Consider the following 16,764-nt stretch of genomic DNA (forward strand, 5'->3'; position numbering starts at 1 on the left):
CATTATTAGTCTGAAGAAGTCATAGAGGAGCATATAATCTGCAAGCCAGATCTTGAATTTAGAATTGATTGCTTCCTTTACAGTAGCTGCAGAAAACATTTTAATGTTATGATTTCATCATGAGTCTCTCAAGTGGCAACAAGTAAAATAGTAAGTTGGGTTTTCACTATTCCTGTTTACTAAATTCCGCAGGAGTCACAATGTTACTGAAGCAGCCACGGAGAATTATTCCATATTTGAAGAAAGGCTGGAAGAGGAACTTCTCCTTCTAAAGCAGAGCTGTGCTCCAGTGCTTACTGTTAGATACAATTAATAGAAAGTAAGCATTTTTTTCTCATCTGTTGATGAGGATTCAGCATTCACACTGAATTTTTGTTCACTGGAACTTACTGACTCATACATGTATCATCTTTAAAATGCCTTACCAATGCCTAAAATCCACATGACTGTTTCCAGTAACAAGTGTAATAGGGTGTAATTCTGAATTCCCTTTGCACACTCAAAGGATGTGCTGCCTGCTTTCAACCAAGGGGGGGAAAAATGAGAATTTATTATTTCTGGAACAATCCCTGAAGTTTTGTTATTTTCTCCCACTGCAATCCAGTTTTCTGTGCTTCAGGCTGAAAGTATGGTCCACTTAAGACAGAACAGTGTAGCTGTAGCTCCCTGTATCTGGGAACTTATTTTTCCTCACAATAGCATCATTTATACTAATTACATCCTAGCACACTTTAGCACAGTTGCAGATTTCACACAGTTACATTTCACTAACAACAGAAGAAAAGAATGTTTTCAATTTTTTAAAAACACAGACAAGAGGAAAGCAGCCCTTGATAAGAGCCATCCATAGCAAGAGTAATAAGGCTAACAGGATAGACACTTTTGAGCACTATAGGGGAAAGTAGTTTTAACAGAGTAAGCTCTGAAGATCATCAGTAAAAGATGATGCAGTATTTTTGTTCTGAAGGACAGAAATATAGTTTCAATTGTACGTAGAGATGTCTGATGGGCCTGTGATGCACTGTTCACTTGAAACATATACAACAAAGGAGGAATACACATTTAACTAAGGTGTAAAACAGGGCTAAAAGAACAAGGCAACATAAGCCAGTAAAAAGTGCAGAAGCAGAGATTCTGAGAGTGTCCAGGGAAGAACAATCACCACCAAAATGTTACAAAAAGAAGCAAGTGCAAATCTAAGGAATCGCTCTGTTAAATTATGCTTTACTCTTGTCTTTTGTATCACTTCCCCTCCTGTTACCTTTGGGCTCAGTTCTCTGATCCCCCAGCTCCTTCTTGGCTGTTTTGGTTTTGAGCAGCTCTTTGTCCCAGGCAGCTAGTGCCTGCTTTTCTATCCACCGAATCTCTGCTTCCTCTGCATCCAGGCGGCGTTTCCACTGCAGCAGCTCTTCAGCGTGTTGTCGGCGCTGCATCAGCTTCTGCTCTCTCTTAGTTAGGAACCTGACAGGCAGAGCAGAAGACAATGGGAGAACAGCCTCTACCCAGAAAGTCTACTGCCACAATTCCCAGAATCATTGCTGTCCAATTGTTTTTGAGGATAATAACCACACTAACTGCTATCACCTAGATTTCTGAAGTGCTGCTGAAAAAAAATGCAAATAGAGGTCTTTTTTCATTGCAGTAAGTGAAGTCTACAACACACTGTAAACACACTGCCTACATTTTAAACATCTTCAGCATCACTACAGGTGCTACTAAGTATTCACTGAAATGAGCAGGATAAATTCCCAATTTCAGGATATGAAAAGTACCTGTGGTATTAAACTGGAACCCTCAGGAAAGCAGTGACTGTTTGAAAAATGAACCTTCCTTTTCTCTAATCCCAACAATAGAAAAATTGTAACCCTAGTTGCTCACATTCTTTCCAAATAACATCATTATAAGAGAAGGTGATTCTGCATCAATAGTTTTCCTGAATCTCTGGAGCTTCTATCCTTCTTCCTTTAAGCTTCATCTCTATGGATGGATGGCCACACTTGGAAAGTTAATTGTGAGCCGACAGCATCAAGAGAATAGGATGCAGGACTGTTTTTTCTTATCTACTAACATATTTGGCTGCTAGCTTAAGAAAGGATAAAAAGTAAAGCTTATCCTAAGAATTAGCAGGTATTTTCTCACTGACAAAGATTTCTTGGGTGATCCACAAAACGTCAGAAATGAGAAAATTCTTATAAACTTTGTAGGTATGAAGAGGTTTGTGTGCATATACTAGTTCTCTTTGCCAGCTCTTGAACAACAGCACCTCTGGTCTTATTAAACACTGAAGTAACCAAGACTGTAGCATTTAACCTAAAAGAGTAAATGGAAGCAAGTTCAACATAGATTGCACACACTTCCTCTGACATGCCAGGTCTAGAGAAGAGTGTATATCAATCCATTCATCTCCTAAACTGACATTTTTCAGATGTCACAGAATCACTCTGTAGAAAATACAAGGTTTGCCAGCTTGAGTTGGTACAGAAGACGTGGTGCCTAAAAACAGTCTTCCAAGTCTTCTGATACTTTGCTTTGCAAATGTCTTTATCACTTCTAATTCTCAAGCCACCCCAAACACTTAGCATTGAAGTTTTTAAGCTGCAAAGAAGGTAATTTCGTTTTTCATTTTAATCTCCTGTGTTGGAAAACATCCTTTTATTTACAGAGACTGGCATGACAAAGTAGCTAATCTGCAGGTCTTAGCACTTGGTCACTTAGCGTCCACTCTGTTCCCTGGAAAAGTGAGCTGGCAATTGATCAGAAAGGATAAGATTCAGGTAAGTCCTTATCTAGGACAGATTAAGATAAGGTGGACAAGTTAGGATGCAAAGAAAAAAGTTTCAGAAGCCAGTAAGATGCACCCACAATCTTCCTTCCCATGGCCAACACAAGAGCAGATGAAAAAAAAAGAAGCACCTCAAGAGTCTCCAAAACACTTTCCACCTACAAGCTAAAGGATCCCATGATTTTGTGCATCATTTTATCACTGTCTAGATACAAACATCATTTACTGTTAGGCAAAATCAACAGGTCAATATAATTCAGAAATAGTCCACCAACAGTAACTGCATTACAAACATGACACAGACAATGTGATGCATTTGCCAACAGAGCAGATTATCAACTCTTATTTTCAGATACACATCAGTTCCAATTAGTCTAGCAGATTGTGTATTTGGAACTTGTTATGGAGGTTATTATTACAATAATCTCAATGCAAAAGGCAACTTTTTCTTCTTCTTTCACTCACTGTTTGATTTCATCAGAATCTGGATCTTCCCATTACTGAACCTTGAGGGAGGCAAGTCCAGTTGAAATAAAATGCAAGAGAAAGCCTGAAATAAATGGATTCAAAAGAGCAGGACTCCTTAAAAGCAGATGTCAAACAAATTAACCTGATGACCATGAAACTAATAAGAAAGATAAGTCAAAAGAAGTGATGAGAGAGAGAGGGTTCCAACATTGAGCCTATAGGAAGAGGAGGATTAAAGCAGCATGGCTAAAGATGCAGACCCTTTTATAACCCTGAGGTTTAAAAGATCAGAGCCACAGGGTAGCATATATCCTGCCAGTCCAGAGGGTTCCAGTTGCAACACCAAGAGTACACATTTAGTCTCAAATGCAGGGGCACCTTCACAGAAAAAAAAACAGGCAAAACCACATCTGGTATCTATGAAGCTGGAAATCTGGGGGAGCAAAGAAGGAAGCAGCAGCACTCAGAATACACCTGCATCATTTCAAAATCTAACTATTTCTCTGGTGCTAACATCACACATTTTATCCATGCATTCCAAGTATTAACCTGGAAGCATTAACCAGCTGCTCTAATCTGTACTGGTAAATTTATGTCCCAGGTATACTGGCTTTAAGTCCAAACTAGACAGTTTGTTTTGGCAGCTACCTTGAAGTAGTGACCATACAGTGGAAGCAAAGTGAACTGTCTGTCTGCCACTCAGAACATGGCGGGAAGAAGAGATTAGAATCACACAATGGTTTGGGTGGAAAGGGACCCTAAAGATCATCTAGTTCCAACCCTCTTGTCATGGGCAGGGACACCTCCCACTAGATCAGGTTGCTCCAAGCCCCATCCAACCTGGCCTGGAACACTTCAGGGATGGGGCAGCCACAGCTTCCCTGGGCAACCTTGGCCAGTGTTTCACCACCCTCATAAGAAAAATGTCTTCCTTGTATTGAATCTAGATCTACACTCTCTTAGTCTAAAACCATTACCCCTTGTCCTATCACTACAGGCCTTGGTAAAACAGCTCTCAGTTTTCGTATAAGCCCACTTTATACATTTAGAAGATACAATAAGGTCTCCCTGGAGCCTTCTCTTGCCTGGGCTGAACAACCCCAACTCTCTCAGCCTGTCCTCATATAAGAGGTGTTCCAGTCCTCTGGTCACTTTTGTGGCCTCCTCTAGACCCACTCCAACAGGTCCTACTCACACTGAGGACCCCAGAGCTGGACACAGTACTCCAGATGGACTTTTAGGATAGCAGAGTAGAGGGGGAGGCATCACCTCCCTTGGCTTGCTGGCCATGCTGCTTTTTATGCAGCCCAAGATATGGCTGGCTTTCTAGGCTGCAAGTGCACATTGTCAGCTCATATCCCATTTTTTGCCCACCAGCATCCCCAAACCCTTCTCTGCAGGGCTGCTCTCAGTCTACAGATACTAGGGATTGCCCTGATCCAGGAGCAGGACCCTGCATTTGGTCTTGTTGACCTTCATGATGTTTACACTGACTCACTGCTCAAAGCCTGTCAAGGTGTCCCTGGATGGCATTCCTTCCCTCTAGAGAATCAACTACACCACACAGCTTGGTGTCATCTGCCACCCACTCCCACTGCCTACAACATTAATAAAGATCTGGAAACAGTGAGGGAAGTCTCAAAAATGGTCACTGATGGAGAACTTCTTGACTTTCTAGGACTGAACAGAGCATGCTCTATCAAAGAGTCTATCACTTGAGAAAGATACAGTTACCTGACCAATTGGTTGTAGATATACAGCTGGAATTTGGGGTGGAGGTTGGGAAAACAGACACTGAGAGAGGCCCAGTGGTGAGACGTAAAGACAGAGAAGAAGTAGTGAACAGGAGAGCAGTGTCTACAAAATAAGGAGGAAGAGTTTAAAACTAAGGTAGCAAAACAGACAGAAAGAACGAGAAAAGGAGAGCATCTAGCAAAGAACCTTCAAATTAATGGCATTTAACATTGTATAGTTATTATGCAACATCTTAAACAGACAAACTATACACTGTTAAGCAGAATGTAATAGAACACACACTTTTAACACTTCATTTTCTGTTAATTAAAGGCAAGCTGCTTTCACACTGCTATATTTTTCTTCAGATTTTGGAAGGAGTTTCATTACTTGGATGCAGACTTCCACATGTGCTGGTTAACACAACCTGCTCATTTTGCAACTCCTGCTATTTTAACTGTTGATGGAGTAAACTGTTAGCATTAAATAGCACCTGGCTCTGCAATATGAACAACTTTGCAAGTCTGAAACTTTATAAATACATTTTCATTCACTTGGCAAAACCTCAGTAGAATTACTTCTCTGAAGGTAAGCACCAGTGAAAGAGCAAAAATAAGAGATTCAATAATTTATTTTTTTAAACATAACCAATTCCAAGAAAAGTCTGAGATATATCTATAAATCAACTTCTAGTTTGTTGGGGTTTTTTGCAACTAAGTGCAGTGCAGACTTGGTCTCAGAATATGCACATATTGCCTCTTTCATTTGAAGTACTAATTGATAGATATCAGATAATGGCCATTGTTCAAAAAATAACTCTACACAAACTTACACCTGTGCTTAAAATGGTATTTTCTAATGAATTACCATTTCAAGCTAATTCCTAATGAAATATCATATTTATAGAAAAAATATCATGCTCTGTTGTAGCTCTCTTGACTACAATGCAAGCTAAGAAGCATATTAAGGAAAAGCAAAAGAAAATGAGCATTTAAGCAGCTCTTCTACTGCGAAGGTTATTAAAGTTGCATAAGCAAGGGGAAGTGGTTAATTCTCTTTGACAGAGCATGCTCCTGTTCACATGCAGGCTACACAGACTCATCAATTCAAATTAAAACACAACTATTCTTTCACTCCCCTTTTAGCAGAAGAGAAATATTAAAGCTGCCTCATAAGTAAGGAAGTCAAAGGATTTCCGCCTTGCTGTGGAGTACAGCAAATCCAGCACAGCAGAATTCCCCAATTCCTTCCTCTAGTTCCTTTATACTTTGCTTGTTATTCAGCTTCTTTCCTTTTGCCACATCTCATCACCTGACCACAACCTGCCTTCAAATGGCAACTTCTTATCATTGCACTCCAAACCAAATGTCTTACTCTGTTACGTCGATAACATTCTTAGGTGTTTTACAAATACAACATTAAAATAAGGACATTTAAAAAAAGATTCCAAGTCAGCACTGTTTTCCAATCAATAGGCACTACTATCACTACAAAAATACCTGCAAAAGGTGTGTGAAAGCTATACAGTTAGGAAGATCAAGTTCTAGAGCATCATTTGTGCTTACACAAAATCCTACTTCCTTTCAACATATATAGCAATCTAAGACAAAACCAGAAAAACAAAAATACATGACCACATACATTACATCACAATTTCCACTTGTTCTGCCTAAAAGCAACTGTTTCAGCTCAAATCCTGCTATCCCTCTTTTGAAAAGTATTCTCCAAGTGAGCAATATTTGGACTGATTATTAAAATATCTCTAAGGGTAGAACATACTTTGTATCTACTACTGTCCCTTATTAATTATATGTAATTCTCTCTGCAATTTTAAGTGTTGCTTAGAATTTAAAACCATTACCTGATAAAAGTGGCAAAGGAAGTTTTGAATATAAAAGTGTATTTGTCATCTCATAGTACTAATACTGTATTAATACTGTATCTGAAAATTCATAAGCTGTAACTTGGTTTTGTATCTCCAGTTGAAATTTTTTTATGTTGAATCCCATGTGGGGAAAAGAAAAAACCCAAGACTCCCTTTTTAGCAAAAAAAGAAGAAAGATTAGAATAAAAATTGTTCTCCTGATACTTGAAATTAACAGGACCTGTAGAGAGCATATCCTTTTCAAGTCCCCATCTTAAGCCATTTACCAACCTCAAAATATGCTTTGCTTAAGAGTTGCTGCTATAATGATGGGGTAATTTTCACATGACTTGGAATGCCAAGAATTTAGTTTTGGAAATATGACACTTCAGAAACTATAAATAATTATCATTTCGGTTGTTCAGTTTACCAGATCCTGCCAGAAGAGTCTGAACAAAACAGCAATCAATTCAGGCTAAACCATGAAGCCTACATTATGTAGAACATGGGCTTGTTTTTTTTTTCCTACTTAGACCAAATCCTCACTTACTACTACTGTGAAAACAGGGTGCTAAGGAGTCATCACCAGTTTGCCTTTACCTATGGCAGTGCTTGCTTTTTGATGTTTTATCCAGCTGTGTTAGGAGTCCCAAGAGTAAAAACATTAAAAGGACCATCCACATAGACTAAAATATAGTGACCTGTCTTGGTTAGAAGTTAAAAAGATGTTCACACAATGGTTGTTTTTTTTGTGGTAACTGGCAGAGGCCAGACTTGCAGTGGATTAGTCTCAAACAAGAATTTTTGGCTTCAAACTAAAGAGCAAACGTTGACAAAGCATTTAGGATGTTTAGTGCTGGCAAAGCAATTTCTACACTGAAAAGACACAGAAATAATTTTTATTCAAAACAATTTATTAGATGAAATCAATAGAATCAATCTTAGTTTCCAGGCTCTGGAACTGTGCTTATCCTTCATTATTTTCTCTGAAGACTAACAATCTTTTTCAAATTTTTTCCAACCTGTGGACCATCAAAGAGGAAAAGAAAGGTCCTATTAATTGCCTTTCTTCTCAGTCACACATAGCACCTCCATTAATTAAGGAAACAATTGCAGAATTAATCCCTAGCTGATTTGAATGGAACTGAAATTCAGCAGCTGGATATGAAAGTAGAAAGCACATACCTGACAAACTCAATAACCTTCTGTGAGTCGGATCTCAAACTCAGTTACTAGTTTTTGTTTAAGACTATTGCTATTTATAACTTAGGCTTCAACTCAAGATAAAACTCAGTATTGTAATTCCAGAGTCTCACTCCCTGTATTTTTTTTCCTTTAAAATAAAAGGGGAGATACAAAATACAGGCACTGTTTTGTCCATTTGACTTCAGGTCTCTCATTGAGAGAGGAACTCTGACAAAATGTACCATCAAGTGGGAGCCTGTCTTCCTTGTATTCTTGTATAATCATCAAAATCTTTTAAACTGATGTGCTTTTACCAGCTCTATCAAGTACAAAGTATCTATCAAGTACAAAACCCATCTTCTACAATCAAACCATGACAACAGTCTCCCAGCTAACAATGTTTGAATCTCAGTATTCATGCAAGAACTTTCAAATAGCCTTTCAAATATTCTATTCATGATTAATCTAGTTCTATTAATGCTTCCAATTAACTACTTTTCAGGCAACTCAGATTTAAGCATATGTGATGCCATGACCTCTAATTTGTCTGATGGCCATTTTTAGTGCAGATATTGACCCAATCAACTCATTTGATTAAAATAGCAAAACTTCTATATAAGAAAATAAATATAGTTACTTTTCATCCATTCTGCTGCGCATTTTTTTAAGTTTCTGCATAATGCTACTGGTCTCACTGCTGGAGATGGAGACTGGAGAAGGGCTGCATGTTTCTGCATCAGTTGGAAGTGGGCTAGAAGCATTGCTCTGCTTGATGTCATCCTCACTGTGAAGTTCCTGCAATTAAGGATTTAAAAACAAAAGCGACATGAAAAGTCAGAAAAGTTCTTCGACAAAATTTAAAAAAATGGTGTTAATTTAGTTTATTTCTCCCCAGATTACATCAAACACTACTTCAGATAAACCTGGCCACCTGCAGATGTAACTTCAATTTCCAGCTTAATGTTTATTTGACACAGTTTTTAAGTCCAACATTTTTTCCTCTGTAATTTAAGTTCTCCCCTAACTGCATGTAGAACAAAAGAAAACATCACTAGAATTTTAGTTACCCAAACAGGAAACCAATCCCTTCTACATGACTAATATTAAACTTGTGTCTCCTCAAAATTTTGCAAGGAGGCAGACAGTTACCAAAATCCCTTCCTGCTGTCTCCTAAAGCAGATGCAAGAAACTCAGTGTAATAGCAGACAGTTACCAAAATCCCTTCCTAAAGCAGATGCAAGAAACTCAGTGTAATGACACTATCACACACACAAAGCAGTAAGTTTTGAGTTTAGTTCTAACATTTAGTATTTTGGGGTCTGGAAACTCATCAAACAAAACCAGAGCCTGAGAAATCTAAGCATCAGAGATCCTGATATTCCCCATGTCATTAGTTAAGCTTGGAAATGAACACCATTGACTGCCCAGTTAAAGCAAAGCATTCCAAACTTCTCCAAATGCTTTTCCTTAAGCAAAACTTCAAGGAAATTAAACAAGAAGTTTTGGAGATAAAAAGGATAAAACTGAGGCAGACAAAACTTCCATAGGTTCAATCTAGCAACTTTCCGTTCCTATAAATGCCAAAGTCAAATACCAGCTGCACAGCCAAAGAGGGAACTCCAACTTCTGTACTGAACACTTACCAGCTTGTTTTCTCCTGCAGACTTTAGTTTTTCCTGCAGTTTCATTGTAGTCTGACGGATCCGTTCTATTTCCTCCTGCTGCTTCAGGATCAGCTGCCTCTCCTTCCGAGCAGCCTTGTTGGCCTCTTGAAGACGCTTAATTTCTGCCTGTTAGGTATAAAAGGTTAAGCTTAAGAACTGTGGCAGGCAGTTTTCAAGAACACACTCTGAAGCTGCCAGTGTCCTTGCTATGGGTTTTAAATTGCTGCAATTACCTGATGAAGTAACTATCCTGAACTTCAGCAGCAAAAACCAGAAGATCAATTAATACTTCTAAGTCTCAACCAGCAAGGTGACTGATACAGAAGGACCCTTTAAAACAATGTGTTAAATACTACAGAAATGCAAATAAAACTTAGCAATAATAAATACTGCCAGCTTCCTACCCAAAAGCCTGGTGTGGAGTTTTTCCTCAATTCTTAGTTACCTTTTCCTGCTGTAATCTCAGCAGCAGACCACGCTGCCTCTTCCGAATAGGAGGCATCTTATCATCCTCTCCCTTGTCTCGCAAATGCCTGCAAAGAGATTGGAAGAAAGAATTCATTTAGAAAAAAAGTGAACAACAATGGGCCTTTTACTCTTTCAAGTAAATAAGTAAATAAATAAATTTACTTTTCCTAACCTGCTGAAGAGTCTATGACTGTACTTTACCACTGGCATGATCTATAGTGGAATATTTTGTACCATTTAGTCAGACACGCACGGTTGGTTAAAAGGCCAGTGCAGGTAACACCAGGTCTCCCATGAATGGGCAGATGTTCTGCAGAGGTAGCATGCTCACCATTTGAGAAAGACAAAAGGAAGGACACTTGGATCACTACCTCACAATCCTTCATCAAGCCCATAATGACAAGAAATTGGAAGAAAATGTCTGGTGAACACTGGTACTCTCATGCAGAGAGTGACCACAGAAAAATACTGATTAAATCTGGTCACTGCTGTTCAGTAGGTATCACTAGGTACAGAATCATGGAATGGTTTGAGTTGGAAGGGACCTTAAAGATGATCTAGTTCCAACCATGGGCAGGGACACCTCCCACTAGATCAGGTTGTTCAGAGCCTCATCCAACCTGATCTTGAACACTTCCAAGGATGGGGCTTCCACAACTTTCCTGGGCAACCTGTTCCAGTGTCTCACCACCCTCACACTAAAGAATTTTCTCCTAATGTCTTCTCCCTTCTCCCAGTTCTAATCCATTACCCCATGTCCTATCACTACAAGGTACTTCAATAATCTTACAAAAAATTCAAGTAGAAGTACACAAAAATGGTCAGTCAGCACCAGTGGTGCATTCAAGAGCTGCCTTACTTCTTCTGGTGTTCCAGCCAAGCTAATTCAGCCTTGGTCTTCTCTTTCAGAGCCTTCTCCCGGAGCCGAAGCAGTGAGGACTGATGAGCTGCTCGTACTTCCTCCTCTTTCATGTACTGTCTTACCATCTCCATGGTGAATTTAGAGAAACTATCTTGCCCTTCTGAGAACGGCATGCTTAGCTCCTAGAAGGCAAAATAAATTTGGCATGATTTGATTAATACAGAAATTCCAAGACTTTCTCAATTACAAAGGGTGTGTTTGTGTATACACAGATAGACAGACACACACAGGAAGGGAAGCTGTTGTGCTTTTTTTTCTCTCTGAGCCTTGTGCAGACCAGCTTTTTCTGCCCTGAGCTCTGTGATAGTTTTTTTGGGATGTCCAGTCTTGGGCCAGAGAGATGGAGCATCCTCTTGTACTTCCTAGCTATGTGTAGGCATAGTAGGAAGACTTAATGCACTGGCCTTTTACAATCTACCTTAGAAAGTTACTTCTCCTCTCCAAAGCCACAAGAGAACAGGTAGAGGCCTAGATGGACTGTTCCACAGTCAAGTCATCACACTTACACAACAGTGACTCACAAAACTCTGTTCTGAGATGCTCTAAGGACCACAGTGAGGAAAGGAACCCCAAAGTCTGCAAGCACAACTCAACATGGCTTACTTGAAGCTCACCAGCTTCAACATTTCAGTTCAGTTCATTTACCTTAACCACGGTTGCCTAACCTACCTTGATAGATGACAGAGATGTTTTTTCTGGGGAGACTTCCTCATCAGAATCATCACGATTACCCCGTTTCCTCTCCAAGTTGTTTCTGCGGTGACTCTCGGAGGGCAGCAAAGAACGAAAAGACTTTTGCTCTATCTCATCCTCTGTCATCGACTCATCAAACTTCAGGGAATACTCAGTTGCAACAGAAGCAGAATCTAAGAGAGACAGCAGGGAAGTGGGTTTATGCTTAGATGTACCAGGAATGCAGCTTTACTCTCATCTCAGTGAAGTTAGGGGGGCAGGAAAGACAGCAAAATAACTACTCCCATGCAGAAAAATGGGTGTTTAGAAAAGAGTGACCTTGAGTTAGAGGACATCATTAAATACTGTTATCTAGGCTTCTCTACACAGCTATAAACATGTTTCTGGGGCTGCTGAAACATTTGGCATTCAGCCTGCAGATTCAGCAAGTGAACATCTGGCTACAGCCAGCACAGCAGAAAGCAGAATGGTCCATAGACTCCATCACTCTGATGTGCAGGATTTCTGGAGTTCCCATCTCCCTGTGCCATCTTCTGTCACCTCCTAAAAGGCTATTAATTCACCTGGGGCTCAGCTTTCTTCACACATATTCCCTCACTTATTTCAGATACCAATTCCAAAACGAGCACCTCCCTCCCCTGCTCCCCCCTTCAGATTCAACACACACAAACCACACAGCTAACCTTTTTCATCTGGCAGTGATAAAAGACTGTCACTTGGCAAGGAATCATCAACACCAGTATGAGCCTGGTCTTCAACACTGCTAGAAATCTTTTCACGACGGGAAAGCTTCTTCTCATTCTCCTTAGAAGATGGAACTGAAGGACTCTCTTGCCTGCTGCTGGTGCTACTGTGTGACCAAGAAATGATTTTGTTTAAAAATTACTTTGCACATTTCAAAATATTGACATTACATTACTACTGTACATACCAAGATTAACATCCCAGCAATAATTAACATGCAAGAGGGTTTTGTTCTGTTTTTTTCCAAACACAGCTTGACTACTTTAAACCTCCAAGCCTCTTCAAGCTGCTGATTGACAATGGAACTTGTTATTTTTATTCTACTTCAGAATGCAAGTGCTTTGTAGGTATGCATACCCTCTACTTAGCAATGAGTACTGATGATAAACCATTGCAAACATCTCTCCCTACAATTTTTAAATGGATGAGTGAGATATTGTTGTAAATTAGAAGAACTGCAGAGGACTAAATCATTCCAGTTGGTCAAGATCAGAGAAGGACTGTGAGAAACTTTAAAGGGCCTAATCAGAACAGGAAACATAAAGCTAAAATCCAGTATTAAACCAAGATACTGAAAAGTAACTCCAGAAATGAGTCAAAATCTAAACCTCAGGCAAGCAGTGCTCCAGGCGTTTCATGTAGAATCTCAAGCTAGTGCAAAGGCAAAACAAAAGCTCTAACAAAGCAAACAGACACACAAAGAAGATAATAAAAAGTAATGCACGTGACAGAGCAGGCAGCTCTACAGGTCCCCTGCACCATGTTTTCAGAATGTAAGCTCCTGTCTATGTTCTAGTTCATTTCATAAAGACAAGAGAGCAAAATGAGAAGGGCGCAAAATGCACATACTTAGGACAGGGAAAAAACCTGGATAGAGACTTAAAGTGATTGTTAGGTTATAAAGATGAAGCAACAGAAGTATGGATGTAGGCCACAGAACAGAAACCAGAATAATCTCAGCTCAACAATTTCTGAAGGTATTTAATCCAAAGTCAAGGCCACATCCAAGTTCCAAACATCTGCAAGGACAGAAGATCCCACAGCCTCCCTGCACTTCCATTCCACTGTTCAGCCAACCCTCAGAGAGATTTTTTTTTTTTTCCCCCCAGTGATTTTCCCTTTTCTGGAATGTCACCACTGCCTTTTGTCATCTCACTGTGCACCTTCAAGAAGAGTCTAGCCTTATATTCCCTAACAACCCACCTTTGGGACACTGCAACTGGATCCCTGTCTCTTTAGCCTTCTCTTTTCTAGGTTAAATTAGTTCAGTTCCTTCAGCCTCTCTTCTATATCATGAACTCCAGCCTCCTAACCATGTTGGTGGTTCACCACTAGAACTGCATTAGTATGTTAATGTCTTCTTGTTATCAAGGAGACCAAAACTGGACACTGTATTCCAGATACAGTCTCACAGGAGCTGAACAGAGGGGAATAACCATCTCCCTTAACCTGCTTGCTAGACTCTTGCTAATTCAGCTGAAAGAGAAAGCAGATGTGGAACTCACTATTTTAAAGTTAGGAAAGAGAAAAGTATCCCATTAGAACAATACAGCAAATTCAAAAGTGAAACAAACAACAACCAACATATATTACACGGTGGGCAACGGTCTAGGAGGATTTTTAAAGACAAAGCAAACTCTGGTTGGCATGTAAACCTGCAAGCTCTGGAATCTAAGAAAGGTTTACCTGTTGAAGGTTTCAAAACTGACTTTCCCTCTTTAAAAAAAAATACCGAAGGAAATATGTTGCTATTTCTTTGTACTAAAGTTCTTACTTATAGTAAAACACCACCCTGTGTAATCTAAACTCTTCTTACCTCTGATCATGAACCTTTGATCTTGAGGATTCTGAATAACTATCAAACATTGGGGAGTATGTCTGTTTTGAGCCACCTGTGTCCTCTTTACCTTGTGACATGGTGCTGGACTCGCATTTCCTGAGAAAGGGAAGTGTTTGGGGTAAATCTGCATTGTCTTAAACCAAGGAGAGAGAGTTTTCACCAGCTTTTACCAGTTTACTACAAGCAGTAACAGTTAACATTTCTGAAAAGACCACTTAAAGCTCAGACTAGTTACATCATCCCACCAGACATTTAGAGCATCTTTTTCTACTCCTTTATACAGAGCTTCACAGAAGCAGTTAGTGTCCACTTTCTATAAAGATGGAACCTAAATTCTTCTCCTTAAATGCTCACTCATTATGACAACTTAGAAATTTCTTCGAGAATAGGTGAAGCAAAACCTAACAAATCTCTCTTCCCCCTTCCTAAGATGTGAAACATCAGTCAAAAACCTGTTGGTGTCAGTTCGGGCTCTCTGTTGTTTCCTGAGCTCTGAATGGTGCTGCCGCTGGTGGTCAAACAGGGAGGTGACTGGAGCAGCTGGAGCACTGACAGTATCCGAGATCTGCTGGGTACAATGAAAAAACAAACAAAGGAATACAATGTGCTGAGCAGCATCAACTTTTTTTTTTTTTACAGAGAAAATAGTCATTCTTGCAGGCAATTTACTATTCTACTGAACAAATGTGTAAGACATACAGAAGAAATGACAGTGTACATCCAAAAATATTCCCAGCACATTGGTGACCAGCATTTCCATTGCTGCATTCTAGTTAAAATTAATGGTTGTTCAACTGAATATGAGGAGTCACTAATGAACATGGGTGGAAAAGTAAGTCTCCTAGCCTATCATCACTGTCCAGGCCATCCCTATCAGCCTCTCCCTGAACATCTTACACTTGGACTTCACATTTAAAGCAAGACAAGAGATTTAAACCCTACACCAAATAAAAGCCATTTCTTCTGCCTTGTTTCTTAATTGTCTCTAAAAATGACAAATGTTTAAGTGTCTTTATGCAAGACTTCACTATCAACAATCACTGCATGTATCTCAGATGCCTGAGCTTTTCTGCTCCTTTAACCTAAGCCATTCTTATCTATGCAAGAATGATTTAAACTTCACCTATATGGCAAAGCTCAGAACAACTGCATCAGTATAGTTCTGCAGTCCCATTACCAAGCATAAAAACAGCCTTGCTGAGCACCAGGAGGTGCAGAAACCGTGAAGAAACAGTTATGTTCATACCCCTCAGCCTTCTGCACTCCACCCCGTAACCTAATCCACAGCCATTGTCATTGCTAAACTATGAAGAAGCAAAAACATATTTCGTTACTGTGTTTCCTACCTATGAGTGAAATAGCTGCTACACATTGGAAAAAACAAGTATAAAAACTGATATTATAATAAATTAGAAGAGACTCAAAAGAAGAAAATTGCAAACTCTGTACCATGTTAAGAGCTCTGCTGAAGATCCTCCCCACTCCATTTGAAAAAAAATAAATTTGTTTGTCTCCTACCTTCAAATGTAAGTAAAACTGCAATTCCCCTGCTTTGGTAATTTGCATATGAAACAGATACAACATCAATCCCTGATGGAGTACAACTCTTGCAAATTAAAGATGTTGTGTTTGCTATCATTGATCTCTCCTGGAAGAACAAACTTCTTAACAGCTTGTTAACTGGAGATTATAATAGTGAACAGGGATTTAAGGCTGCTGACTGACTTCTGAGTAAGGATGCCAGAAAAGCTCCTTTGAAGTCCCATCATTTGCTACATCATGGAAGTAAAGAAGCTGCACTGAGAATGACAGTGAACAAAGAACACCCTAGAAGACATTTTTTAGTATTCAAAACAATACTGAAGTTAGAACAGCTTCTTCCTTTCCCTCAAGACCTCACCTCACGGATCTGGTGAGCTGCACCTGCAGTGAGAAGTGCAGTTTCTGCCTGTTTGGCTGCAGCCTTGCATGGGGTCTCTTGTACAGCCTCCTGCCGTGCCTGGACCAGATGCTGTAGGGACTCTGCATGGACCTGTGCAGAAAACACAGCTCCTTCAGTTCTCTGCTATAACAACTACAGATTTATTTCTTACAATCTGGGAGAAAAAAGTTTTACATTGGCCCCTAAGAGTTTTTTTTCAGTTCTATTAAACCCCTTCACCATTTCCATATATTCACAGCTTCAAATTAAGAATACTCATAGGCATGGATTTACTTACAGCATTTTGCCTCTTACACACTCCACATTTTTTGAAGGGCAGCATTACCTGAGCTGCCTTCTGCCTTGCCTCGTCCAGTTGTCTCTGACTTTCTAAAGCTTCTTGCTCAGCCTTGATTTTCAAAAGAGCTAAGTCACGTTCATGGCGCTGTTGATGTGCCTACAGATCAGGAAAATAAGT

The 16,764-nt window shown here is 39.6% G+C and overlaps 1 protein-coding gene across 1 annotated transcript in view; it reads right to left on the reverse strand.

Moving 5' to 3' along the window:
• The window catches only part of CEP350 (centrosomal protein 350kDa), a 59,349-nt gene that overhangs the window by 18,909 nt on the left and 23,676 nt on the right, over nt 1-16,764 (reverse strand). Inside the window, 11 exon segments of the mRNA XM_009994669.1 lie at nt 1,262-1,461; nt 8,671-8,828; nt 9,678-9,824; nt 10,144-10,231; nt 11,026-11,210; nt 11,758-11,954; nt 12,465-12,628; nt 14,333-14,461; nt 14,818-14,930; nt 16,266-16,397; nt 16,633-16,743. Coding sequence (XP_009992971.1) covers nt 1,262-1,461; nt 8,671-8,828; nt 9,678-9,824; nt 10,144-10,231; nt 11,026-11,210; nt 11,758-11,954; nt 12,465-12,628; nt 14,333-14,461; nt 14,818-14,930; nt 16,266-16,397; nt 16,633-16,743 — 1,624 coding nt within the window.

This window comes from Chaetura pelagica, unplaced genomic scaffold (assembly GCF_000747805.2).
Source record: "Chaetura pelagica isolate M959 unplaced genomic scaffold, ChaPel_1.0 scaffold363, whole genome shotgun sequence".
NCBI classification, from domain to species: Eukaryota; Metazoa; Chordata; class Aves; order Apodiformes; family Apodidae; genus Chaetura; species Chaetura pelagica.